This window comes from Mustela nivalis (genome assembly GCF_964662115.1).
Source record: "Mustela nivalis genome assembly, chromosome: X".
NCBI lineage: Eukaryota > Metazoa > Chordata > Mammalia > Carnivora > Mustelidae > Mustela > Mustela nivalis.
The window spans coordinates 122123641-122136130 of record NC_139040.1 but is presented as its reverse complement, the minus strand read 5'-3'; the positions used below and the strand labels follow the sequence as shown (position 1 = coordinate 122136130).

Here is a 12490-nt window from a genome sequence, read left to right as displayed (position 1 = left end):
CCAGAGCACAGGCATGAACGTTGCATGGAAACTGCATTGCTTGGGAAGGGACCTCAGATACCCACACATCGACTGCTAGGGACAGGCAGAAAGCAATCACATATGCTCACAAAACTCACCCGTGAGCAAAAATCACAAAACATTCAGACACACACAAAAAGGGAAACAATACACAAAAATGATTTTTTAAACCAGAAACCTAATAACTTAGATCAAAATGAAGAACACTGATTTTTAAAGAAGCAACAATTAGGTTTATTTGCATGTAGCAGGAAATATCTCATGTGTGTTGCTATAAAAACTGTGTTATCACTTCAGGGTAGAATTCATTAGAAGCATGGGCTCAGTCAGCTCTGGAAACTCGAATGTGCTGAATGGACGGATGCCACCACTGGCAAAATTCTAGGAAGCCCAGAGATCTGCTCCTGGGCTCTTCACTGGTTTCCAATCTTTGATTTCCAGGTTTGGGCTCTTTCAAACCCATTTTTTTGCATTTCTGAAATCAAGAATGGCCTGAGAAATCTCTTCATTGGTGTTCATCACAAATGGGCCTACGGCAGAAAGAGACGTTCACAAAGTTCTGATTGACAATAATATTTTATCACTAGAAATGGTATTGCTGGAGTCCTTAACCTGAAACCAATCCAAGCATATGTGAGCAGTAAAAGGCTTTTTTCGCAGCGTCCAGTCCCTGAGGACTGTAATACAAGTTTCTTGACTAGGATCGTGAAGGATTACAAAAACCAGACTTCAGATAAACAAATCAGATAAATGATTGCCTCCCACTCAGCCACTGTTGCAATCTCTTCATTCAAAACATTCTTGCGCTTGGTTCCGTTACAAGGATTTTGAGAGTTCTGAGGTTTTTCTCTCCCCCACCCCCCCTTTTTTTTTTTAACTGAGGGGTAATTGACATGCAACATTATGTTGTATTTTCTGGTGGAGTTTCAGGTGAACAAGTAATGATTTAATATTTGTATATACTGCAAAATGATCAGCCTAGTAAGTCTGGTTAACAGCTGTCACCACACACAGAGAATTGTTTTTCCTTATGGTGGGAACTTTCAAGAATTCCCATCGTTGTTAGTTTGATAGCAGCAGTCGATGTCAAGAACTGAACCGATCTGATGCCAAGAAATGGCAATGTCGTAGTTTGGATGTGTCCATGGCAAATAAGGCTGTGCGCTTAAATGAAGAGTTTGAGTCATTTTTGAAAATTAGCGGCAACTCATTGGCCATAAACAGAAGATTACAAACATTTTGAGTCAAGAAACCCTCATGTTTTGGATTCTCTAGGGGTTGGCAAACCTGTTCTGTAAAGGACCAGACAGTATGTATTTTAGATCTTGGGGGTCAAACAGTGTCTGTCTCCACTACTCAAATCTTCTGTTGAAGCATAAGAGTAGACACAGACCATATGAAAGTGAATAGGGATGGCTGTGTTCCAATAAAACTTTATTTACAAAAACACGCAGTGGGCAGATTTGGTCCATGGGTCAAACCCTGTTGGCGACTTTGTCTAATTCCTAGGTTTGAACTTGAGTTTTGGTAAAAGCGGAAGAACTGAGGACAGGGGCACAGTGCTGGAAGGAGAGATTGAAGCAGGAAAGAAATGAGGGGCCTGCCTTGCCAGAAGAGGCCAGACCTCTGTGGGATTTGGGTGCGGTCTATGGGAAGAAGTTTGGGCAAAATTCTGCAGATGATCAAGAGTCACCGAAGGGTTAAGTAGACAGTAACGTGATCTGATTTCTAGTTTTTCAGACTCTGGCACCAGGGTAGAGAAGGGGTCTGGCCTGGGGGGCTGAGTAGATGGTAGAACTGTTAAGGGTAGCTGAGATCCCAGCCACAGGAGGGTGTGGTAGAACAAGAAGGCCAGCTCTGGCTCTGCTGACAGGAAGGAACTGGAGAGACAACAATGGCTTCCTGGCAGGGGTGCTGGGTGTGTTGTTGGAAACACGGATCCGGGGCTCATGAGAGAAATTTCATCTGGAGACAGAGAACTGGACTCTGTCAGGTAGGAAAGAATGACGACAGAGAGCTCATATGCAAAATCAATCCAAGAGGGCACCTTGGAGATGTCCGCTTCTAAAGGACACACAGAAGAAAGGGAAATTGAACTCAAAATGAGAGCAGATCCTGGGCCAAGGACCAACTTCTTGCACGTCATAATATCGCTACAGTTTAGATTTGTGAAGCACCTCTCCCATCTCCTGATTACTTTTCTGAAAAAACCGGTGCACTTCTCGGCTTCCATTTTGACACATTTCTACAGTACGATGTTCTTCTTCTCAATTTCTAATGTGCACGTGGGCCACCTGGGAATCTTGTTGAAATGCCTATTCTGTCTCAGGGGTCTAGAGTGGAGTCCGAAGCTCTGCATTTCTCACTGTTTTTCCGGTCACGCAGATACTGCTGGTTTGTGGACCACACTCTGGGAAACAAAGGAAGCACTGGAAGTTTGGAGCCCTCCAAAGCCAAGCTGAGGAAGCTTGTTTCATTAAATCCTTAAGATGAAGAAGAAAACTAAACCCAGAAAGCATGTTTTGTTTTTCTTTTCCTTTTGTTCTTTTTTTGCATAGTAGATCACTAAATTTGTTTTTTTTTAAATCAAGGTATAATTGACATACATTTTATTAGTCTCAAGATGTACAACATAATGTGTTGGTATTTGTACATGTTGTAAAATGATCCATCATGGTAAGTCTAGTTAATATTCATCACCACACAAAGTTACAGATTATTTTTGTGGTGAGAACTTTAAGTGTGTGTGTGGTGGGGGAGAGGGCAGGGAGGGAGAATCTTAAGCAGTTTCCATGCCCAGTGCAGAGCCCGATACAGAGTTCCATCTCATGACCCTGAGATCATGAGCTGAGCCGAAACCAAGAGTCAAACACTTAACTGACTGAGCCATCCAGGCACCGCAGTCTGGTGATGAGAACTTTTAAGATCTATTCCCTTAGCAACTTTCAAATAGGCTCTACAGTATTATTAACTGGAATCATCAAGCTGTACATTATATCCCCCAGAAAGTATATGTTTTATAATTGATCAACTATAAGGGTTATAAACAAGAAACTTATTTGATAGTTATCAATTATTTCATAAACACTCTTTCAAACTCCAGGTTTCATCTTTTCTCTAGTTAAACCTTTACACTCCCTCCCCAGTAATAAAAATGGTGTGAGTTCAAGCTCTCATTAGGTAGAATCCCCTAGTACAGTGGAGACCACAAAGCAGGGAGGCAGAAGACTAGGGTTTGTATCCCAGCTCCCCTACTAATCATCGCTTCCCATCAGAGAAGCCACAGAGCCGGGGTCACCCCAACACGGTGAGAAGCAGAAGGGCAGGGTGGCTGGAAATCAGACAGCTATGTGGTGGTGGGCAAGCCAGTGAACCTCTGAACCTCCACTTCCTCATCTGTAAAATGGGGATGAGAGTACCAACCTCATAAGTTTGTCCTGAAGATTAAATGAAGTAATCGATGGAAAGCACTTTGACCCTTCATAGTAATGATACATACTACCCAATTATCTGTTATATAAATAAATAAAATATATTGATTTCATTTTCCTCATTTATAAAAAGGGATACGACTACATCGATGTTAAGGACATTTCCTATTTCAACATTCTGTGATGGTCCATGCTTAATTTGTAGCATATTATTACGGACAATCTCTGATAAGAAAAACAAGGTCCTCAGCTAGTTCATTAAATTGGTATGGTTCCCAAACAGCCAAGAGATGGTTGTGGCTGTCTTTAAACATACACGGGTAAAAGAAAAACTTCCTAGGGTTTAAAAAGTAAGCAAAAACAAACAAACAAACAAAAAAACAAAAAAACTACAATAAACAAATGAAATAAAATGCTTTGCACCTTTCATTAACTGAGATGTCAAGGGACTTATCTATCTTGTCTGGTTAATCTGAGTTTGAAGGTGAAGGCTTAGTTATGCAGTGTTCTCAAGACCTGAGCCTCCGAGAGAGGATTTCCATAACACAGATGGACCGTGGCCTTGAGCAGACCCTCCCTTTCCGTTACCTAATCTGGTCAGACTCTCATTTCTCATCCTCAGTGCAGAGCTGATTATCAAACTCAAAAGACTTACATCCCACCCTTCCTTTCTCCACCTAAATTCTAGCCACGATGAATAAAGATTATGACCCTTTATGATCTGTCTTCAGGCTTCTAGAACAACACACCATTTCAGTGCTCTTCATTCAAGACGAAAGACAACAAGAACCATGGACCTTTGGAGTGGAAACTGAAGCACGCAAAATGGAGGTCAACTGCTATCGGGTAGGTAGAGTATTAACTTCATGTTTTCCCCTGAAGTTATTAATAGAACAAAAAAAGAGTCTTTTTAAAACAGTATGTTGTTCTTGAAATGAATCAGCTGGGCTTTTTTTCCTCATTGTGTATACCTGGGAATTCATGCAAGGCAAGCTGATATGGTGGGATTTTAAGGCATGCCAAATTTCATAATCAAATAGGTAGACTCATGTTTTATAGGCATTTATCCAAGTAAGTCGGCAAAAAATTTCTTAATAAAAATAAATATGAAGGTGGATTCCAGCTGTTTTTAGATGCTCTTCATTTAATAAAACAACAATATTATGAGGAAGTCAAGACAAAGTGAAGTGAGTAGGTCCTTATTCCAGGAGGTTCTGCCTCCAGCTAAGGTCTTAGTCCTACGATACCACGGTCCCCTCTATTCTTTTTTGTTTTTTAAACAAAGAAGGAGTGACTCAGATATTTTAGAAACTGCTAAAGAAATATTCTTAAGAGGTACCCGTTTTTCACTAAAAATACAATGGACTACAAACAGTATTGAAATCACTGAAGCTTTTGATAAAGATAAAAATGATATTCAAGCAGCAGGCCACAAAACCTTTCTGTAAGTTCAAGTTCCCTGTGACAAAATGCCAAACACGATTTCTGTTTCCCCATAGTTTGGTATTCAATGTCCTACAGGTAATAGGTATTATTCCTTTAAAAGAAGGAGACAATGAATATAGAAATAAATGCCATGTATATATTTTCCTCTGATGATGGCACAATGAAACAAAATCCTCGAGTTTGTAGGTAAAGAAGACAAAAATCCAGCCACTCCTCCCTATAATACTATCCATGCATACTACTTTCAAAGAAAAAGAGAATCAACAGGAAAACTGATGTTGTTTGGGGCTTATCATGTTGGACAACTGGTTCTCTTAGTGGCTCCCCAGCAATTAGAACAAAGTGGCTTCTCTCGGGGTCCTAAAGTTAAGGAAGAAAACATCAAACAATAAACATGCTTCCTTTTTTTTGAAGATTTTATTTATTTATTTGACAGCACAAGTAGGCAGAGAAGCAGGCTCCCCACTGAGCAGAGAGCCCCATGTGGGGCTTGATCCCAGGACCCTGGGATAATGACCTGAGCTGAAGGCAGAGGCTTTAACCCACTGAGCCACCCAGGCACCCCTAAAATACTTTTCTTTCAAATGTCTGTTGATTCATACTTAAATTTCACCACTCCACAGTCATTAGGGAATAAAGCTTTCTTTTTTTTTCTTTTTTTAAAAAAATATTTTATTTATTTACTTGACAGACAGAGATCACAAGTAGGCAGAGAGGCAGGCAGAGAGAGAGAGGGGGAAGCAGGCTCCCCGATGAGCAGAGAGCCTGATGCAGGGCTTGATCCCAGCACTCTGGGATCATGACCTGAGCCGAAGGCAGAGGCTCCAACCCACTGAACCACCCAGGTGCCCCGGAATAAAGCTCTCTTGATAACTGCATTTTTTAAAGTTGAATTTTAGTCATTTAAATGTGATATTGAAAAGAAAAATCATTTCTGATAGAAACCACACCCTTTGCTCAGAGCTTAGTGTATATTATGCACAATTGAACTTGCTCTCAAATTTGGTCATCAGCATGTATATTAATTATTGTCCTGAGCTATAATGTATGATGATGTCTGTAGAGCCTGTTGGCTTAACTAAGTGGTCCTCGACTAGTTTGTAAGCTTCTATGCCTGTTTTATGTAGTTCTTTTTTTCATTTCCATCATTGATCTTTTTTTAAAAAAAATATTTTATTTATTTATTTGACAGAGAGAGACACAGCAAGAGAGGAAACACAAGCAGAGGGGGAGAAGGAGAGGGAGAAGCAGGCTCCACTCTGAGCAGGGAGCCTGATGCGGGCGGGGCTTGATCCCAGGACCCCGCGATCATGACCTGAGCCAAAAGCAGGGGCTTAACCGACTGAGCCACCTGCAGGCGCCCCTCCATCGGTGATCTTAAGCTATTTTCTTGTATTGCTCTATAATAGTGCCTTTCTTTCTTCTACCTCTGAATACCTCATAGAGGTGGTGGTGGTGGTGGTGTTAGCATGGTGTCTAAAGCAAGAATAAGTAGGGATTGATCATCTGCGCTTAGTTTAAAGCACTAATCTTTAGTGTATGGAGTTTATGATATCTGTTTATAAAATATGAACTAGCAGAATCATTTTTGGATTTTCAGATGAATTCATGTAAGCATGTTGTGACAGCAAATTGGGTTGTGGGTAGGTAGGGTGATGATGTATAAATAAATAGAGCCTGGAAATGGTTAAACAGAGATTTTTTTTAAGGGAAAAAGTTGTTTTATTAAAAGTTCAAAAACATGTTTTTTGGCAAAGCTGTAAGGAAACAAAAATGATCATAATTTTTCTAATGGGGATTCAAAATGGTACAACTCATAAGCAGGAGACCATATGATACTTAAAAACAAAAATGTATTTGCTCTCTAATTCAGGAATTTTCAGGAATTTTTAACAACTTGCAAAATTACAAAGTGGCCCTTGAACAAAAACCTAAAGAGATGATCACTGCGTCTGCTGGGGGACTGTGCTAAATGACACCAGCCCTGGGACTTGCAGGGAATAAGTTAAGACTTTTGCAGAAACCATTCTACCCCAACTTGCCTTTTAATATTTTCAAGTGCAGGGCAAAAGAAGAAATCAATTTCAGGCCTGCACAATATGAATTTTTTTTTTAATGCATGGAAGTTTAAAATATTATCTTTGTTGAATCCAATGATAAGTCTTCTGGTACTTGTAACATTATAATGATTCTAATTAATGAGCTTTGTATCAGAAGTATATAAATATAGGGGCGCATGGGTGGCTCAGTTGGTTAAGCGTCTGCCTTGGGCTCAGGTCATGATCCCAGGGTGCAGGGATCAAGCCCCATATCGGGCTCCCTTCTCCGTGGGAAGCCTGTTTCTCCCTCTCCCACTTCCCCTGCTTGTGTTCCCTCTCTTGCTGTGTCTCTTTCTGTCAAATAAATAAATAAAATCTTTTAAAAAAAGAAGTATATAAATACGATGTAGTATAATGACCTTACCACATATTTAGAAATATGCTATACTAGGAGCGCCTAGGTGACTCAATGGGTTGAGCATCTGACTCTTGATTTTGGCTCAGGTCATGATCTCAGAGTTGTGGGTTCGAGCCCTATGCCGAGCTCTGCACTCAGTGGGAAGTCTGCTTGACATTCTCTCTCTCCCTCTCCCTGGTCCCTCCTCCTTGTGTGCTGCCTCTCTCTCTCTCTCTCTCTCTCTAATAATAAATAAGTCTTTAAAAAAGAAAAAAATAAAAAGAAATATGCTATATTATTAGAATAGGGTAAAGTTTTAATCATTACTGCTTTATTTATTATTTATTTTAAATTAGATAGACCTAAGACATGCCTCCAAAGAATTACATTAACGTTCAGTTCTGCATCAGTGATTAACAAATCACCCTAAACTCAGTGGCTTACAACAGTTAGGGTTTCTTACAGTGTGGTGGGGGCTCTTCTGCTCTCTCTGGCGCTGGTTCGGGGGCATCACAGGACATCAGTGATAGCAGGGGATCAGAGTCATACTGTCCATGTGTTCTCTGGAAGGATTCCTGTAGCAACTTAAAATCTCCCAAGTGATCTATAAACCTGTGTCTTTCCCTGCTTCACACTGGCACTGGACCTCATAATTAATACTTTTTTTTCAGTTTCAGGGGAAAAAATCAAATCTTAATTCTAAAGACAAACTTTAGAGACTTTAATATAATAGGACCCATTTGGAGAGAAATTTACCTGAGCAGATATCACTTGGATGGTTTTAGAAGGCTCCATTTAGTGCAATATTTCTGGGACCTATTTTACATTAATAGCAAAGAAATGTCAAAAGTAAACCTTCCTTGGGCACCTGGGTGGCTCAGTGGGTTAAGCCTCTGCCTTCGGCTCAGGTCATGATCTCAGGGTCCTGGAATGGAGCCCCGCATTGGGCTCTCTTCCCAGTGGGGAGCCTGCTTCCCCCCTCTCTCTTTGCCTGCTTCTCTGTCTACTTGTGATCTCTCTCTCTCTGTGTCAAATAAATAAATAAAATCTTTTAAAATAAATTTTAAAAAAAGTAAACCTTACTTTTGGATTTGCATAATCTTCCCTTTTAAAAATTTTTAATGAGAGATTTAAACGTTGTAATAAGATAAGTAAATCACATGGTTTGTCTTAAGGGTATTTCTGGAAGGGTATTTGTGATTAAAGAAACTCTTAATTTGCATTTTCCTCCTTTATCTGAGAAGGTTTGGTGGTCTGGACGCACTGCTGAGTGCTGACTGAGAAGACCAATCTTCATAAGGAGTAAATGTTTCCATATTGAGTGCTACACAGAAAATATTTCTGGAATTTATTATATTTGGAATTAGAAACATCGTCCATTTGGCCAGCACATCAGCTTCAAATTATTCCTAATGTGACATTCAGAAATAGACATGTTTAGGGCTCAAACTTCTAACCCCAAGGTCAAGAGTCACACACTCCACCCACTGAACCAGCCAGGTGCCCCAAGAATGTAAGTTTCTTAATTCAGAAGGCGTACTTTTTGTGAATGACAAAATGTCCCCAGTTTACACATTTAGAAATGATGGTCAAGTTTAAAAATAAGAATTTTGCTTCTTTTCATATTAGATCAAAGGATGACTTTCTATTTATAATTTGCATAGTAAAATAAAGGGACACTGATGTGAAATGAAAGATGATTTCACTGCTGGGTGTTAAGGAGGCCAGGAGTTTGGATTCCCATTTCAGAAACCTGATTGATGGTCCACGCTTCCTTTCATGACCTTCCCACTAAATTAACCTCTCAGTAGCCCCTGCTCCTCTATCCTAAGCCAGATGTCTGATGTCCTTTTCTTGTTCCTTAAATATATCTTTTTTTCTTTCCCTACTTAGCCTTCTTTGGAGAAAGCTAATCATCTTTCTGGATCTTCAGTAGAACGCTGATATGGTTAAAAGTCCCAACAGCTGTTACCTTCAAAAGTCCTCATCTACAGTGACCTTGGGCATACCGTCCAACGATGAAAATCATGCACAAGGAAAGAGAATGGAGAGCTATTTCAGACATGGGTCCCTGTGAGGATCTCAGTAAATGCCTTTTAGGGCTTGATGAAAAGACCCCATATAAAGGTAATGGGGGGGGCGCCTGGGTGGCTCAGTGGGTTAAGCCGCTGCCTTTGGCTCAGGTCATGATCTCAGGGTCCTGGGATCGAGTCCCACGTCAGGCTCTCTGCTTAGCGGGGAGCCTGCTTCCTCCTCTCTCTCTCTCTCTGCCTGCCTCTCTGCCTACTTGTGATCTCTGTCTGTCAAATAAAATAAATAAAATCTTTAAAAAAAAAAAAGAAAGAAAATATTAAAAAAATAAAATAAAATAAAAAATAAATAAAGGTAATGGGGGCCAACATACTGCTTCAGGTATAATTTCCCGACCTGAAGGTCATGGTCTCTTCCGGCCCAGGCCATATATGTCTCTGACTTCAGTCAACCTTCTCAGAGCTCTTAGCTCAGAGTTAGGCCCTTCTGGGTTTCCATGAATAATTTCCTTTTACAAATTGCTCTTGTTATTCCATAAATTCTATTCCTAAGAAAAATCCAGAGTTCCAATGATACCAACGATAAATGATCAACGCCCAGGTGAAGGCCCTACGATTTACTGGAGGTGTGGACAGCTTCTCAGCTATGAGCAGTATGGACTCCCACTCTGATCCTGAAGCTTGAGATGGCAGTAGGACTCTGAGAATGAATCCAAGGGCACGCTTTTGGTTTAAGGACACCTATCATAGTGCTACATTACCTGAAAACAATCACCAGGAAGAAACTGTGCTTTAGCACGACTTAATTGCATGCAATTGTTCTTACTGGACTTCACTGTTCACACCTCGTAGGCCAATTGAAAGGTAAGAGAACGAACTACTACCAGTTTTTTTAAAAATAAATGGTTATGAACTTTTACCCATAAATAAGCAAAAAAAGTTGTCTCTAGTTTTAATAGAGTGTTTTATTTCTGCCTTTCGATCTATATTTGAATCAAAATGTTCATCTTATTCAGTTACTGAGTTCCCCACGAACAGTAGCAGTTAAAAATTATCGTGACCATCACCTATTGTTTTGGGGGCAGCCAAAGAAGAACTGATTGTCTACCTTAAACTACAAGTGAATTGGCTGATCCATGAGGCTTAAGGCTTTCTCTGCAGGACATCAATATAAACATGTGTCTGAAGGTGACATCGAGCCTTTCATATCAAACCGATGTGCTCCTGGTCAGGGAGCCGTCCTGGCATCCAGAGCACCCACTGTGGGCCAGAGCCGCAAGGGGAGCCTGAGCTCCTGAAGCAGAGACCATTTCAGGGTCATCAATACAGTCCGGGATTAAATGCCCAGAGTAGCATGGGGTTGATCCCAATCTCTAAGAACTCTGAAAAAGTTAAGACTATTTTGAAGCCACTGTTGGGGAGTTTGGGCTTCCTCTAAGAAGTCAAAGTTCTGGCTTAAAGACTCTGAAATCTGGCATAAACCAAGCCCCTGCAGTTGCTACCTGCCAGGGAGGACTTCAGAGCAATAGTCACGGAGGACAATCCTCCTGTGCAAGAAGACGGGGGTCCCTGAAGCCGAAAATGTGCCGATCTAAGGCAGGTCAAATGCTAGATGGAGCAGGATAGCTGGGAACAGATGCGACCCGCATCATCTTTGGGGCCGCCCGGCTCTCCTGCCCCAGACGACGGGCCCCTCTAGAGGAAACCGCCCATTACCACTAGTTAACCAGGAAGACAGGCTTGACTGTGGAAGTAAGGAGTGCTGAAGGGCTAGCCGGAAGCCAGGGAGCATACCGAATCCTTATTCTTGGCCACAACTCAGTGCCAAGGGAACTATGGGGAGCATTAGGAAGTCACGTCTTCCTTTTTTAATCCTCAGGCTTAGTTCCAAGTGCATATAACCCTGAGCTGGGGCCATGGAGTGAATCAGGATACTTCAGAGGCTTTTGGGAGCTCTAGAAACTGTTATATGCCCTGAACCCACAGGCCTAAAGTATGAATCCTCATTAGGAAACACGTATGTGACATGACGACCTGTTCAATTAGGCGTTTAGCTCAGTGAACTTTCTAGCTGCCATTACTGGGCAGCTGCGAGGTACTAGATCAGGCATTGTTAGCACAGTTGCCCTGGTAAAGAACCAGAGGAGAAGTACCTTGGGTTCTGTGTGTCACCCAGTCTCTGGGACAAACACTCCAATCTCCCGTTGTGGTTTGAAAGCATCCACAGACAAACAGAAAGGGACGGATTTGGCTGTGCTCCGACAAAACTTTATTTACAGAGCCAGGTTTGAATTTGGCCTATCGGGCAGAACTGACCCTGGGCCCTTGTGCATGGCATCATTATTTCGGTTTCACAGCCAGAGAAACCGAATCTCAGAGAAGTGGAGCAACCCACCCACAGTCACATGGCTAACAAGTGGCAAGGTCACTATCTCTTCTCCCCGCTAATCTAGGGGGACTTGCTGCTATCCATGGACATAAGCATGACCTCCCCATTGAAATGCTAGTTTTCTAAAATCCTTTTTTTTTTTTTTTTCATTGAAACGGTCTCCTGCATCACCAGCTCCACTGTGCTCATACAGAGCAATATCGACAGAAGTGCCCACGACAGGACGGGGCTCCTTGGCTCTCCCAGCTGCCTCCCACCTTTCTGGCTGCCCCCACTTCCCAGCCCTGCTGTAAATCTTTCTGGTGGTTCTTTCCAGCTTCTGGAGCCCTTCTCATTTGCAATGTGCCCTCTGCTAGATTATAGGAGGAACAATGGTGTCAAGTTAAAATCAGATAATGTTACAAACAAATCCACTATCAGGAGATTCTGGCCTCTGTGTAGCTTCCATGACTCTCTGCTGCCTGGGGTCGGCACAGGGGAAACTGCCATTTCTGTAGGTCCAAAGGAGCAGTTTCAAACAGTTCAACCTAATAAGAGAGGGCACAGACTCCAAGATCTGCATTTTCTCTGGTGCCCAGGAGAATTTTCTTCTACTTGCTTCCTATTTCATGGTGGTGCCTTGGGTGACTAAAGCCGCAATAGGTGAGCTGCCAGAAAAGTGGGCAAGGATGTAGTAATTCTTCAAATCCACTGCATTCTACAACCCCAGGGGCAGAGTGCCTCACAGCAGTCAGCCT

General features: G+C 41.7%; 1 protein-coding gene across 1 annotated transcript in view; it reads right to left on the bottom strand.

The window, feature by feature from the left end:
• Nucleotides 1-474: 474 nt before the first annotated feature.
• Nucleotides 475-12490, bottom strand: part of PIR (pirin) — a gene marked incomplete at both ends in the record, with an annotated part of 124353 nt that continues 112337 nt past the window's right edge. Inside the window, 2 exons of the mRNA XM_082717059.1 lie at nucleotides 475-551; nucleotides 5192-5258. Coding sequence (XP_082573185.1) covers nucleotides 475-551; nucleotides 5192-5258 — 144 coding nt within the window. The remainder of the gene's footprint in view (nucleotides 552-5191; nucleotides 5259-12490) is intronic.